This window comes from Pristiophorus japonicus, chromosome 13, assembly GCF_044704955.1.
Source record: "Pristiophorus japonicus isolate sPriJap1 chromosome 13, sPriJap1.hap1, whole genome shotgun sequence".
Classification (NCBI taxonomy): domain Eukaryota; kingdom Metazoa; phylum Chordata; class Chondrichthyes; family Pristiophoridae; genus Pristiophorus; species Pristiophorus japonicus.
Genome location: NC_091989.1, coordinates 192339303 through 192354499, shown reverse-complemented (window position 1 = coordinate 192354499; position 15197 = coordinate 192339303). Strand labels below are relative to the sequence as shown.

At 48.1% G+C, this 15197-nt stretch overlaps 1 protein-coding gene across 1 annotated transcript in view; it reads left to right on the top strand.

The window, feature by feature from the left end:
* The window catches only part of nae1 (nedd8 activating enzyme E1 subunit 1), a 52311-nt gene that overhangs the window by 29275 nt on the left and 7839 nt on the right, over positions 1-15197 (top strand). The window contains exons 10-18 of the mRNA XM_070898312.1: positions 527-590; positions 2131-2222; positions 3513-3572; positions 4410-4543; positions 7235-7310; positions 8829-8868; positions 10332-10418; positions 13057-13149; positions 14043-14157. Of these exons, the coding sequence (XP_070754413.1) occupies positions 527-590; positions 2131-2222; positions 3513-3572; positions 4410-4543; positions 7235-7310; positions 8829-8868; positions 10332-10418; positions 13057-13149; positions 14043-14157 (761 nt within the window). The remainder of the gene's footprint in view (positions 1-526; positions 591-2130; positions 2223-3512; positions 3573-4409; positions 4544-7234; positions 7311-8828; positions 8869-10331; positions 10419-13056; positions 13150-14042; positions 14158-15197) is intronic.

Genomic DNA, 15197 nt, shown 5'->3' with positions numbered 1-15197 from the left:
TCTAGGCTGACACTCCAGTGCAGTACTGAGCAGATGCTATCTTGTCGGAGGTGGCGTCTTTCGGATGAGACGTTAAACCGAGGCCTCATCTGCTCTATCGGAGGGATGTAAAAGATCTCATGGCACTGTTTAAAGAAGTGCAGGGGCGTTCCCTCCGGCGTCCTGGACAATATTTATCCCATAACCACCATCACTTAAAAAGTAAGACGATCTGGTCATTATCACATTGCTGTTTGTGGGAGCTTGCTGTGCACAAGTTGTCTGCCGCGTTTCCCATATTGCAAGAGTGACAACAAAAAATGTACTTCATTGGCTGTAAAGCGCTTTGGGACTTTTTGAGGTTGTGAAAGGCGCTATATAAATACAAGTCTTTCTTGCAACAGCTCCAGTGTAGAGCCATGACACTGCCCCGTGCTGAAGTAACCCTTTAAAGCCTTTGATCTTGTACCTGTGTGGTGTTTGTGAACGGATTGCCTGTGTCGGCAGGCAGTCTCACTTTACCTCTTTCTATTTTTAAATCCTGCAGCACAATTGTCAGTTACCGAAAACTTACAAAGAAAAGGAAGCATTTCGAGAGTTAATACGACAAGGTATGGAAGATTTGGTTCATTTTTATAGGTGGTTTTTGTCTGTTAGGGGTTCGGTGCACATAAACGGCCCGTTTTAATTATTTTAATTTTAGATCTTCCTGACTTTTATGTCAATTTAATAGGTACAGTAGTGCAGTACCGAAGGCCAGGAGTTCAACCCCCGCCCCCCCCCCCCCAGGCCATGGCAAGTGGTGAATTACATACAATAAGCACAGTCATTTGTGGGATGCCATCAGATATATGACCCTGGAAGACGCAGGTTTGTTGTCAAAGCACAACTGGTTCACTGACACTCTTCAGGTAAAGGAACCTGCAATCCCAACCCACCCTGAGGTATAAGTTACTGCCAAATATGACCCAATGCCAACTGCAAACCTTAAAAATCAGTTCTCTATAATATTTTAAAAAATTGTTTCAGTGATGTATTTTTATAGGAGGAATGTGGAGAGGCAATATAAACGAAATGGTACAATTTTAAAGGGGTTACAGGAACATCAAGACCAGGGGGTGTATGTATGCATGTCTTTGAAGGTGGCAGGACACATTGATGAGGTTGTTTAAAAATCATACGGGATCCTTGGCTTTATTAATAAGAGGCGTACACTACAAAAGCAAGCAAGTTATGCCAAAACTTTATAACTCACTGGTTAGGCCCCAGCCAGAGTATTGTGACCAACTCTGGACACCGCACCACGAAGAATGTCCAGGCCTTGGAGTGGAGATTTACTGGAATGCTGTGGAATTCTCTACCACAAAGTTGCTGAGGCCAGTTCGTTAGATATGTTCAAAAGGGAGTTAGATGTGGCCCTTACGGATAAAGGGATCAAGGGGTATGGAGAGAAAGCAGGAATGGGGTACTGAAGTTGAATGATCAGCCATGATCATATTGAATGGCGGTGCAGGCTCGAAGGGCCAAATGGCCTACTCCTGCACCTATTTTCTATGTTTCTAAGCTATCAGGGATACACGACTTCAGTTACATGGAGGGACTGGAGAAGCTGGGGTTGTTCTCCTTGGAGCAGAGACTATTAAGAGGAGATTTGATAGAGGTATTCAAAATTGTGAAGGGTTTTGAGAGAGTAAATAAGGAAAAAGTGTTCCTAGTGTCGGAAGGGTTGGAAACCAGAGGACACAGATTTAACGTAATCGGCAAAAGAACCAGAGGCGACATGAAAAACATTTTTTTTTTACACAGCGAGTTGTTGTGATCGGGAACACGCTGCCTGAAAGGGCGGTGGGAGCAGATTCAATAGTAACTTTCAAACAGGTAGTTGGATAAATACTTGAAGGTGAAATTTTGCTGGGCTGCGGGGAAAGTGCAAGGGGGAGTGGGGACTGATTGGATCGCTCTGTCACAGAGCTGGCACCGGCATGATGGGCCGAATGGTCACCTCCTGTGCCGTATCATTCTATGATTCTATTAACTTTTTTTTTGTTGGTTACACTGAGTTATTGAGGTTATTTGGTTGGACCTGTACTCAATCAGTTTAATGGCCACCGTGTCGCTAATTACTTCTTTTTGCCTCGGAACCTAATTCAGGACTGATGAAGAATGACGATGGAGTACCAGAAGATGAAGAGAACTTTGATGAAGCGATCAAAAACGTCAACACTGCCCTCAATCCTACCAAGGTAACAACTGGCAGAGCTGCTGCTACATCGGTTGTTGCTTTCTGACACTTGAGCATGGCACGAGAGTGAGGAGACATCTGAAAACCTAAGAAAGGTTTGAGCTGGAGAAGATGAATAAGTTCTGCTTTAGGTAGAAGTTGGAATTGCCAACTTCTCCCAGAGATAATGTTTGAACAACATTAGAGCATAAGAAATATGGCCCCTCAAGTCTGCTCCGCCATTCAATATGATCCTGGCCTCAACTCCACTTCCCTGCCTGCTCCCCATAATCCTGGACTCCCTATATCGTTCAAAAATCTGTCTATCTCCACCGTAAACATATTCAATGACCCAGCCTCCACAGCTCTCTGGGGCAGAGAATGCCACAGATTTACAACCCTCAGAGAAGAAATTCCTCCCTGTCTCCATTTTAAATGGGCGACCCCTTATTCTGAAACTATGCCCCCTAGTTCTAGCTTCCCCTACGAGGGGAAACATCCTCTCTGCATCTACCCTGTCAAGCCCCCTCAATCTTGTACATTTCAATAAGATCACCTCTCAACCTGCTCAACCTTTTGTTCATCCGACAACCCCTTCATCTCAGGATTCAAACTAGTGAACGTTCTCTGAACTGCCTCCAATGCAAGCATATCCCTCCTTTTAAAAAAGGAGACCTAAACTGTACGCAGTACTCCAGGTGTGGTCTCACCAACGCCCTGTACAGACCCTCCCCCACCATTCCACTCCACAATGATCTGGTTAGCAGACACGATACTAAGTCCCAATGCCATGGTCCTCATCGCAAGATCGATATGGATGAAGAAGGCATTTGAACCGCCTTAACCTGTCCATCAACCAGTCTTGCAGAGAAGGTTAAGGACAGATTCTATGAAATTGAGGGATTTTGTTAAGAATAAATGAGAACTTGTTATCACGGGCGGGAGGGCCGGTAACCAGAGGACACAGATTTAAGATAATTGGCAAAAGAACCAGGAGTGAGACGAGGAGATGTTCTTTTACACAGTGAGTTGTGATCTGGAACGCGCTGCCTGAAGGGGCGATAGAAGCAGATTCAGTAGTGTCCTTCGAAAGGGAATTAGATATATACTTGAAAAGGAAAATATTGCAGGGCTGTGGGGAAAGAGCGGGGGGAGTGGGATTGATTGGATCGCTCTGTCACAGAGCCGGCACAGGCTCGATGGGTCCAATGGCCTCCTGTACTGTTATATGATTCAATGATTGATACTGACGTTGAAAAAGCACTTCCTATTTCCATGACGCTTACTGTCCTTTGTAAATGTCCTTTTGTAGATTCCTAGCAACGTACAAGAGCTATTCCAGGATGAGCGATGCACCAACATCAACGCACAGGTTCGAACAAAACCTGAGGGGAAAAAAACTTTCAAACAAGGATATTCAGACTGGAGGAACAGTATTTTCAATGTCACCCACTTATCCCTGTGTCTCCCCCACCGTGTCAGTTGCGATTAAACATGCTGTGTTGAGCAACTGGGCAGGACCCCCACCCTCCCTGGTTTATCGCTACACGACATTTGATCCACCGAGTGATATCTGGGAGGGGTCTGTTAGAGTGGGGTAGAGGACACGCTAGAATTTCGATTTCCGTTTGATTTCCCCTAATTTGCCAGAAGCCAGTGACTTGATCAGGAGTCCAGTAACTTGCCCAACCAGCCATTCTTAATGGGTAAGCCGAGCTGGTAGCCTAGGCACTGTGCGGTCACATCACAACCAGGGTTAGTGTTCTGTACTTCGAAGGAGAAAAGGAAAGAACTTTCATTTATTCCATGATGCAGAATACCAAACGAATAAAAAATTGTGTGCGCGGTGTTTTACTGTTTACAGCAGCGGACTATAATGGAAATGCTTTCAGTGAATATTACTCGAGTACTAACAGGAATCTGCTTTGCTGGATAGGGGGCAGGTGAAAAAGACTGAATTGTTCAATTCTCTCAAGTTTATTGGGTTTTACCTGCGCTGGTGCCTAGGTGTGTGTGTCTGTACCTGCGCTAATGGTTACACGTGTGTGTCTGTACCTGCACTGGTGGTTACACGTGTGTGTCTACCTGCGCTGGTGGTTACACGTGTGTCTGTACCTGCGCTGATGGTTACACGTGTGTGTCTGTACCTGCGCTAATGGTTACGTGTGTGTGTCTGTACCTGCGCTAATGGTTATGTTTTTGTTTTCAGAGCCCTCCGTTTTGGATCTTAACCCGAGCAGTCAAGCAGTTTGTGGAAAAAGAAGGACTGGGGTGTCTACCTGTACGAGGCACCATCCCGGACATGATAGCAGACTCGACTCGGTTCATTGGGCTACAGAACGTGTATGTAACCACATTGAGTTTGGTGTATTTTAGTGCCACCCTCTCCCCTCATCGGCCAGCAGCTGTTGCTATAAGTGGCCTTTGTGCCCTTACATCTGGCAGCTTTGCCCTTTTCTGTACTGTGCCTTTGCAGAGATCTGTCCTGTCAGCTAATGGTCATCTCACTGCTTAATGTTTGATGTGTTCGCCTTGGCTTAGTGGGTAACACTCACCTCCTGACTCAGGAGGTGTGGGTTCAAGTCTCACTCCAGAGCACAACATCTAGGTTGGCGCTGTCGGTGCAGTACGTTGGGAGTGCTGCACTGTCGGAGGGGGCAGTACTGAGGGAGCGCCACACTGTAGGAGGGGGCAGTACTGAGGGAGCGCCACACTGTTGGAGGGGGCAGTACTGAGGGAGCGCCACACTGTCGGAGGGGGCAGTACTGAGGGAGCGCCACACTGTTGGAGGGGGCAGTACGGAGGGAGCGCCGCACTGTCGGAGGGGAAGTACTGAGGGAGCGCCGCACTGTCGGAGGGGGCAGTACTGAGGGAGCGCCGCACTGTTGGAGGGGCAGTACTGAGGGAGCGCCACATTGTCAGAGATGCCAGCTTTTTGGATGAAACATTAAACTGAGATCTGTCTGCCCTCTCGGGTGGATATAGAAGAGCAGGGGCGTTTTCCTGCTGTCCTGGCAAATATTTATCCCTGAACTAACATCCCGAAGCAGAGGCTCTGGTAATTTATCACATTGTTGTTTGTGGAGTCTTGCTGTGTACAAATTGGCTGCCGTGTTTCTCCTGTTATAACAGTGAATACAGAAGTACTTCATTGGTAATGAAGCATTTCGTGACATGAGGATGTGAAAGGCACCATATAAATGCAAATTACTGGGCATATCAGAAGTTATTGGCTCGTATGAATTTTCCTCTTCCCACACCAGCTTTCCTTGTGGCCTTTGTGAGAGAGTGCAGAACCAGCGGACTGTTCCTGTGGACTTGTGATTTGAGGAACTGATTGTATAAACTTTCTTCATGAGGAACCCTTTACATCAGTGGAGAGAGTATGTTTGTTTCCTCGGTCTGGAATGGCCTTGATTCAGGCCCCTAAGCTGAAGGGACAGTGTGATAATCCACTGTACCATCCAGTCTCCCGCTGAAAGCTTTCAATGGGTTGATTTCCACGACCGCATCTACTGTTAAAGTCGCAAAATACTGCGGATGCTGGAATCTGAAATAAAAACAGCAACTGCTGGAAATGCTCAGTGGGTCAGGCAGCGTCTGTGGCGAGAGAAAGAGTTAACGTTTCGGGTCTGTGACCCTTCGTCAGAACTGGCGAATGGTCAAGCTGCGTCAGATTTTTAAGGGCGGGCAGGGGCAGCGAAAGGAAGAGGGGAGGGAAGCTGTGTGATCGGATGGGAGGCAGGAGAGATTAGAGAGACGAAAGTGATGATGGTCAAAAAATGAGATGGTAGTGGGACAAGTTAGGCACCACATCTGTGTTCTGCTTGTTTCATACGTCTGTATACAGACCCGACAAACTGCAGTATCTGCACATACAGGGGGAATCAGACAGGCAGCACGGACCTGTTGGGCCGAATGGTCTGCTTCTGTGCTGTAAATACTTTGTAATACCCAACCACTAAAGAGGCAAAAATCAATTGGGATTCTGGCGTAGCTTTAAATACGAGGCTGTTGGCCAGTCGGCGAGGCCCAAGCGCGGCCTGGGTCCCTGTCGGGGATGGTCACCCGCGGGCCCACTTCCCTCGTGGTTGGGGGGGGGGGGGGGGAAGGGGGGGGGGGGGGGGGGGGAAGGAGGGAAGGAGGGAAGGAGAGTGGTTGGGGGAATAATGGGGGGTGGGGGGGGGAGAGAGAGTTGGAAAGGCAGGTTCGTGTTTCGGTTGGGACCTTTCATCAGACTGGAGCTGGAATTTTGAACGGCCACCGTTTTGAATCCACTCGCGCTCACAGGATCAGATTACACAAGACTCCTCTACCTTCCAGAACACCACCCTAACCATCTCGCCATCACAGCTTTTAATGTCCGCCTCAGCAGTCAGGCGAGGCAGGATCTGGCTTTAACGGCTTGTATGAAGGATGGAACTTCTGGCAATGTGCTGCTCGCCCTGCCCCCGTTCTGTGCCCCGCCCCCGTACTGTGCCCTGCCTCGTACCACCCCCCCCATACTGCCCCGCATCCTCCACCTGGATCACAGGTCAGGTGATGCACTGCTGTGACCTAAACCACCTCCATCGTTCGCATTGTTTCTCTGTGTCTAGTTTTGTTTAAAATTTGTTATTAAGGGATGTGAGCGTCGCTGGCTAGGCCAGCATTTATTACCCATCCCCAATTACCCTGAAGATGGTGGTGAGCCGCCTTGAACCGCTGCAGTCTGTGTGGTGCATCGGTGCCAAAGTCGTTGCCCTGCGGTCCGTCCCGTTTTTTTATTCTTGTTTTTTGTAATGGTTGTGTACAACTGAGTGTCGCGCTGGGCCATTTCAGAGGGTAGTTGAGTCAACCACATCGCTGTAGGTCTGGAGTCACATATCGGCCAGACCAGGTAAGGGCGGCAGATTTCCTTCCCGATAGGACATTAGTGAACCAGATGGGTTTTTCCGACAATCCGGTAGTTTCATGGTCACTGATACTGACACTAGAATACTTTTACGGTTCTTGTTACTATGCTCGTTTTATATATTCGCTTCTCTCTCTCAGATACCGGGAGAAGGCAAAACAGGATGCCTCTGTTATAAGCGACTATGTTACTGAACTACTGCAATTAATTGGCAGGGTAAGTCGTATTTTGGATCGTACTCCCTGCTTGTCCTTTCTTTGAGCTTCGTTAGTTTAGCTGTGCTGATTTTTATCCATCCAGTTTTCCTTCTGCTATTGTCCTCGTGCCTCTCCGGTCACCCCTCCTCTCCTGTAAGCAGTGAATCTCGGTATGTTGCAAACTGCCTCATAACCTGAGAGGATGGTGGAAGCAGACTCAATCACTGCTTTCAATAGGGAGTTGGATAAGTACCCAAAAGAGAGAAAATTGCAGGGCTACGGGGAAAGGCGGGGGAGTGGGACCAGCTGAGGTGCTCTCGCAGAGAGCCGGCACGGACTCGACGGGCCGAATGGCCACCTTCCGTGCTGTAACCGTTCTCTGATTCCATGAACCAATGAATTGCGTCATGGAATTTGCCCACAGCAAGATCCCATTAAGTGTAAACGTGATGAATGATCACCTATTCTGCTTTTGGTGGTGTTGGCTGAGGAAGGAAGTTGGCCAGGACACCATCAGAACTCCCCTGCTCTCCTTCCAATAGCACCATAGCATCCTTTGCGTCCACCTGAGGGCAGACAGGGCCTCTGCTTAACATCTCATCCGAAAGCTGGCACCTCCAACAGTGCAGCGGCAGATTGTGTGTCAAGTCTCTGGAGCAAGACTTCAATGCAAAACCATTTGACTCAGACAGGAGTGTAGTGTACATTCACCAGAATTATACTGGGACTAAAAGGATTAAATTATGAGGCCAGGTTATAGACTATAGACTAGACTTGTATTCCTTTTGAGTATAAAATATAATTGAGGAGTTTGAGATGATTAAAGAATTTAATGGGTAGCGAGAGAGAGAAACTTTTCCTCTGGGTGGGCGAGTCCAGAACAAGGGGACATAACCTTAAAATTAGAGCCAGGCCGTTCAGGGTGATGTCAAGAAGCACTTCTTCACACAAAGGGTGGTGGGAATCTGGAACTCTCCCTCAAAAAGCTGTTGAGGCCAGGGTCAGTTGACAATTTCAAAATTGAGATTGGTGGATTTTTGTTAGGCGAGGGTTACAGAACCAAGGGAGGTAAATGGAGTTGAGATACAGATCAGCCATGATCTAATTGAATGGTGGAACAAGCTAGAGGGGCTGATTGGCCTGCTCCTGTTCCTATGTTCCTTCCTGTGAATGCTACCACTGTGCCAAGCTGACACGCAGCCTTTCTGGGCTGAAGTTTCTGGGCCTCAGCTATTTACAATCTATATCAATGATTTGGATGAAACATAGAAACATAGAAAATAGGTGCAGGAGTAGGCCATTCGGCCCTTCGAGCCTGCACCGCCATTCAATGAGTTCATGGCTGAACATGCAACTTCAGTACCCCATTCCTGCTTTCTCGCCTTACCCCTGATCCCCCTAGTAGTAAAGACTACATCTAACTCCTTTAGATGAGGGGACCATGTAATGTATCCAAGTTTGCTGACTGTGTGTGGGTATTATTTGCAGCTTCCTCCCATCAATCACTCCATGGTGTTACTTTGTGTTCCCTCTGCAGCCTCCCGAGGCCATCTCTGAAAAAGACATTTGGCATTTCTGTAAGTGTATTTGAGTAAGCTCTTGTTTGCGAGAGTTGTAGCATTTTCTGCGGTGTTTCAAATCTATAAACCATTGGCGCAGTCTATGGTTATCGATGGTACGGTGGACGTGAAGGTGCAAAGTGGGTACAGCGACCTGGTGGTGATACTGGACTAGTAATCCAGAGATCGGGAGTTCACATCCCAACGCGGCAGTTTGCAAATTTATATACAGTTTAGAAATTCCAGAAATCAAAATCTGCGACCAGTGAAATGACCGTGAAGCTGTCAGATTTTTGTATAAGCCGTGTTGGTTCACTAATGTCTTGTTCGGGAAGGAAACACGTGGTCCTTGCCCAGTCTGGCCCAATCCGTGTCCTCCAGTGGAAACACTTTCTCCTTATTTACTCTCTCGCAGCTCTCGATCAAATCTCCTTTCAACCTTCTCTGCTCTAAGGAGAACAACCCCAGCTTCTCCAGTCTCCCCACGTCACTGAAGTCCCTCATCCCTGGAGATGTGAAGCAGACATTCTATTATTATGGAAAGTACAATAACAGATTTAGGAGAAATGGGCCGCTCACACCTCCCACCTGAGCGCCGTGCTGTCCGTTCCCGCCGCGCACTTCACTGACGGTTTGCGCTGTGCCTGCTAGCCCCGCCCACTCGGTGACGCAACATGAAACACACAAAGTTAGTATGTAGGTACAGCAAGTGATCAGGAAGGCAAACAGAATGTTGGCCTTTATTGCAAGGGGGATAGAGTATAAAAGCAGAGAAGTCCTGCTACAACTGTACAGGGTATTGGTGAGGCCACACCTGGAGTATTGCGTAAGGATATACTTGCAGTTCGGAGAAAGTTCACGAGGTTGATTCTGGAGATGAAGGGGTTGACTTGTGAAGAAAGGTTGAGTAGGTTGGGCCTATTCTCATTGGGCTTTAGAAGAATGAGAGGTGATCTTATTGAAACATACAAGATTCTGAGGGGGCTGGACAGGGTAGATGCAGAGAGGATGTTTCCCCTCGTGGGAGAATCTCGAACTAGGGGGCATTGTTTCAGAATAAGGGGTCGCCCATTTAAGACAGAGAGGTGGAATTTCCTCAGAGGGTTGTAAATCTGTGGAATTCTCTGCCCCAGAGATCTGTGGAGGCTGGGTCATTGAATGTATTTAAGGTGCAGATAGACAGATTTTTGAACAATTGGGGAGTCGAGGGTTATGGGGAGTGGGCGGGGAAGTGGAGTTGAGGCCAAGATCAGATGGCCATGATCATTGAATGGTGGAGCAGGCTCGAGGGGCCGAATGGCCGACTCCTGTTCCTATTTCTTATGTAAGCAGAATTTGTCGTCGGTTTGATGTGATGGGGAAGAGAAGGTAATACTCTGAAACATTTTGTCATTAATTTACTGACTTTGTTTTTAAGTTCATTTTCATTTTTAAATGATATTCCTAATCTCAGCTCTCTCTCTCTCTCTCTCTCTCTCCAGGCAGGAATGCTGCATTTCTGCGACTTGTACGATGCCGATCGCTGGCGGAGGAGTTCAACACGGAGACCAGCAACAGGGATCAAATCGGTAAATTTTTCAAATTGTGGGGCCCACAGACTGTCTTAAAGGGGGCATCTTTTGTTGTTTTACTTTTTTAATGCTGGACGCGCACAGTAGGTCAAACAGCATCTGAAGACAAAAGATTAGGCCCAACCTTAACACTGCTTTTCAGGAGTATTGCAGTCGCAGTATTTGTGGGTTCTATCCCCTTATTCTTCCGTACTGCGAGAGTGCTGCAGTGTCAGAGGTGCTGAGGCCCCACCTGCCTGGTTGGGGAATGTGACTTATAGTTGTTCAACGGGGGGCGGGGGTTGGCAGTAGTATGGATTTATATAGTGGCTTTGCGACAGTGCGGCACTCCCTCGGCACTGCCCCTCCGACAGTGCGGCGCTCCCTCGGCACTGCACTGGAGTGTTGGCCTGGATTTTTGTGCTCAAGTCCCTGGAGTAGGACTTGAACCCATGACCTTCTGACTCGGGTGAGAGTGCTGCCCATTGAGCCACACTGACACTAAGAGGACATATTGCAGATACCACCATTCACCACTGGTAGTTTCCGAAACCCGATATACCACACGATTGGGTGGTTAGTCCCATGTGATGGAAGGGTTTTAGGGATTCCAGTAACCTATCTATGAAGGAAGGATCCCCCACCCCGAGTATCCGCTGGATATCAACCCAGAATTCCGAGCCAGAGCTCCGGACCCTGCTCGCCTGGACTATCTTGGTTGGGGTTCGAACCCTCCACCTTCTGGCTCAGAGATGGAATTTTAAAATAAAATTCATTCTTGGGATGTGGGCGTCGCTGGCAAGGCCGGCATTTATTGGCCATCCCTAATTGCCCCTTGAGAAGGTGGTGGTGAGCCGCCTTCTTGAACCGCTGCAGTCCGTGTGGTGAAGGTGCTCCCACAGTGCTGTTAGGGAGGGAGTTCCAGGATTGTGACCCAGCGACGATGAAGGAACGGCCGATATATTTCCCAGTCAGGATGGTGTGTGACTGGGAGGGGAACGTGGAGCTGGTGGTGTTCCCATGCATCTGCTGCCCTTGTCCTTCCAAGAGGCGCCCATGCTATGCTCATCAAATTAAACAATTTACAGAAGGATGCCAAATATTTCAAAAACAATTAATTTTGAGGCAGCGTGCGTTCCTTTTGCTTCTGTGAAATTTTACGCCTTATAAATAAACTCCATGACCAGTTTGCTACCTTATTCAGAATTAATGGTGGGCAGCCCGCACAACCGGTCATACTATAATGTAGTAGAAGTGTAATTGGCAATCCTGTAGTATGCTGCTCCCATTCACAGATGTACAACAACAACTTGCATTTATACAGCGCCTTTAACATAGTAACACGTCCCAAGGTGCTTCACAGGAGCGATTATCAAAGACAATGTGACATCGAGCCACGTGAGATATTAGGGCAGGTGACCAAAAGCTTGGTCAAAAAGATAGGTTTTTAAGGAACGTCTTAAGGGGAGAGAGGGTGAGGCGGGGAGATTTAGGGGGAGAATTCCAGAGCTCGGGGCATCAGCCGGCAATAGGGGAGCGATGGAAATCTACGCAAGGGGCCAGAATTGTATAAGAGGGTAAGTTTTGTTAGATCGGAAGAGAAATGGGTCTGCCTATAGAAATAGCATTTTTCTGTGACCATGAATAAAGAGAGTGGGAAGGGAGTGCTGAATGTAACAAGTCACGAAGCTCCTTGTCAATAGTGTGGTCAGCCTGTGATGGACTGATGGAGGCAAAAACCCTGGAGTTCATCTAAGAAACGATTTGATTTTGAGGGAGGGGAATCTCATAGAATGATACAGCACAGGGACCATTTGGCTCACCCTGCCGGCTCTTTGAAAGAGCTGTCCAATTAATTTCTCCCCCCCCCCCCCCCCCCCCTGCACCCACCTCCCTGCTCTTCCCCACAGTCCGGCAAATTACTCCTTTTCAAGTATTTATCCAATTCCCTGTTTGAAAGTTACTATTGAATCTGCTCCCACCGCCCTTTCAGGCAGCGCGTTCCCGATCACAACAACTCGCTGCGTGATTAAAAAATTCTCACCCCACCTCAGTCGGATTTTTCTGGATTGTGATCTGTTGCCTGTAAATCTCAATATCCAGCATGTGGCAGTCAGTGGTTTATTTCCTGCTGCATATCCACTGTGAAGCTCATTATTCCCAAATCACTTCTAAGACATAAGTCTATATAGATTATAATAACTTATTTATACAGTATAGTGCCCTTAATGTAGTAAAACGTCCCTCGGCACTTCACAGCAGTGCTACAAGACAAAACACATACATTTGGCTCCTTTTTATTATATAAAAAGCCTGCATCCTCACCAGTTCGGTAATCCCAGACCTGGACATCTCATCATACAAGTCTCACTGCTCAGGAGCCTGATGTGTAAAAATGAAGGATTGTCTATCTGTCTTGCCCTCTCCTCAATGGTGTTAAACCCATCTGTATGATGTCTGTGGTTAAAGTGATCACGTGACTTCTCCCGCTCAGCCAGCGCTGCCGTATGTTATCACCTTCGCATGGCGGCTGATCGCTGTGAACCCCATCCTTTACCCGTTGGTCCCGAGACCTCTCCGGCCGTGCTCGACATCTCGCGTTCGCCCGGCCGGTGAACCTCTCGCTAACCAGCATCACTTCTTCTTTGTCTTCCAGCCTCTTGTATGGAGAATCTCGACAGTGAAATGGTTTTGTACATAATGCTACGTGCTGTCGATTGCTTTCACAGGCAACACGGGCGATACCCAGGTATGTGACCCCCCCCCTCGCCCCCCACATCAGGTGCACGACTATCTCCTGAGACCCGTTTCATGTCTGGTTATAATACGCCAGGTGCAGAATTGGGGTACACCAGACCACAGCGCAGATTTCCAGCAACGTTGATCACAACTGATCCGATGGCACGGTGGATAAAAGTGCCTTGAGTGTGGAAATAACCTGACATTCCCAGAGTTAGTTCATCTCCGCTGGGGCAGCAGTAAAGGGTGCGACCGTTTACCTCTGCACCCCTTGGTGAAGGAAGGGCAGAAAGGCTGAGGAGGTTGGGCCTCTACTCATTGGAATTCAGAAGATTAAGAAATTATCTTATCGAAATGTATAAGATTATGAGGGGGATTGACAAGGTGGATGCAGAGAGGATGTTTCCACTGATGGGGGAGACTAGAACTAGAGGGCACGATCTTAGAATAAGGGGCCGCCCATTTAAAACTGAGATGAGGAGGAATTTCTTCTCTCTGGGGGTTGTAAATCTGTGGAATTTGCTGCTCAGAGAGCTGTGGAGGCTGGGTCATTGAATAAATTTAAGACAGAAATAGACAGTTTCTTAACCGATAAGGGTTTTAAGGGGTTATGGGGAGTGGGCGGGGAAGTGGACCTGAGTCCATGATCAGATCAGCCATGATCTTGTTGAATGGCAGAGCAGGCTCAAGGGGCCGTATGGCCTACTCCTGCTCCAATTTCTTATGTTCTTGGGTAAACCGAGTCGGTCTCCGGCCACAAGTGAATATTCGATGAGGGACGGGATCACCATGGAACAGTTCCCCTACACCGGGTCGGAGCTTTCAGGAGAGGAGAGCAGAGGGTCTGCTTTTGTTTTGAGAAGTGCTGTGTTTTCGGGAGATAATGAATTCTTCTTCTGGCAGGTGTCTATAACAACCAAGTTGAAGGGGATATTGGAAAGCTGAAATCGTGCGTGGTTGGCCTGCTGCAGGAGTGGGCCGTCTCGGTATCCGTAAAGGACGACTACATCCATGAATTGTATGTTTGTGTTAAACATTCTGGTGTGCGTCACTCGCTACTAAAGACTGTTCAGGAAAAGGCATCTAAAAGGGATGGGTTCATGTTTAGTACTGATCAATCCCCCGCCCCAACTCTTTCAGAACCTATCAACCATAGCACTGTGGGTTCACAATCCCCTGCACCCCTGCTCCTTCAGAACCCCCTGTAACTATATCCGTGTCGGAGTTCACAATTCCCGACTACCCCTGCTCCTTAAGGACCCCCTGTAACTGTATGCAGAGGGTGGTGATGTTGGGGGTAAGTGCACTCCACAGCCCCATAACTCAGTGTGAGTTTTCTCCTGCTCTGTCCAAATCCCTTGTGCTGGATCTTGTATCTCTCTCAGTACGATCACAGTCTCTCTCTCTCTGGGTACGATCACAGTCTCTCTCTCTGGGTACGATCACAGTCTCTCTCTCTCTCTCTCGGTACGATCACAGTCTCTCTCTCTCTCTCTCTCTCTCTCTCTCTCTCTCTCTCTCTCTCTCTCTCTCTCTCTCTCTCTCTGGGTACGATCACAGTCTCTCTCTGGGTACGATCACAGTCTCTCTCTCCTGGGTATAATCACAGTCTCTCTCTCTCTCTCTCTGGGTATAATCACAGTCTCTCTCTCTCTGTATGATCACAGTCTCTCTCTCTCTCGGTATGATCACAGTCTCTCTCTCTCTCTCTCTCTGGGTACGATCACAGTCTCTCTCTCTCTCTCTCTCTCTCTGGTACCATCACAGTCTCTCTCTCTCTCTCTCTCTGGGTACCATCACAGTCTCTCTCTCTCTCTCTCTGGGTACCATCACAGTCTCTCTCTCTCTCTCTCTCTCTCTGGGTACCATCACAGTCTCTCTCTCTCTCTCTCTCTCTCTGGGTACCATCACAGTCTCTCCTCTCTCTCTCTCTCTCCTCTGGGTACCATCACAGTCTCTCTCTCTCTCTCTCTGGGTACCATCACAGTCTCTCTCTCTCTGGGTATGATCACAGTCTCTCTCTCTCGGTACGATCACAGTCTCTCTCTCTCTCTCTCT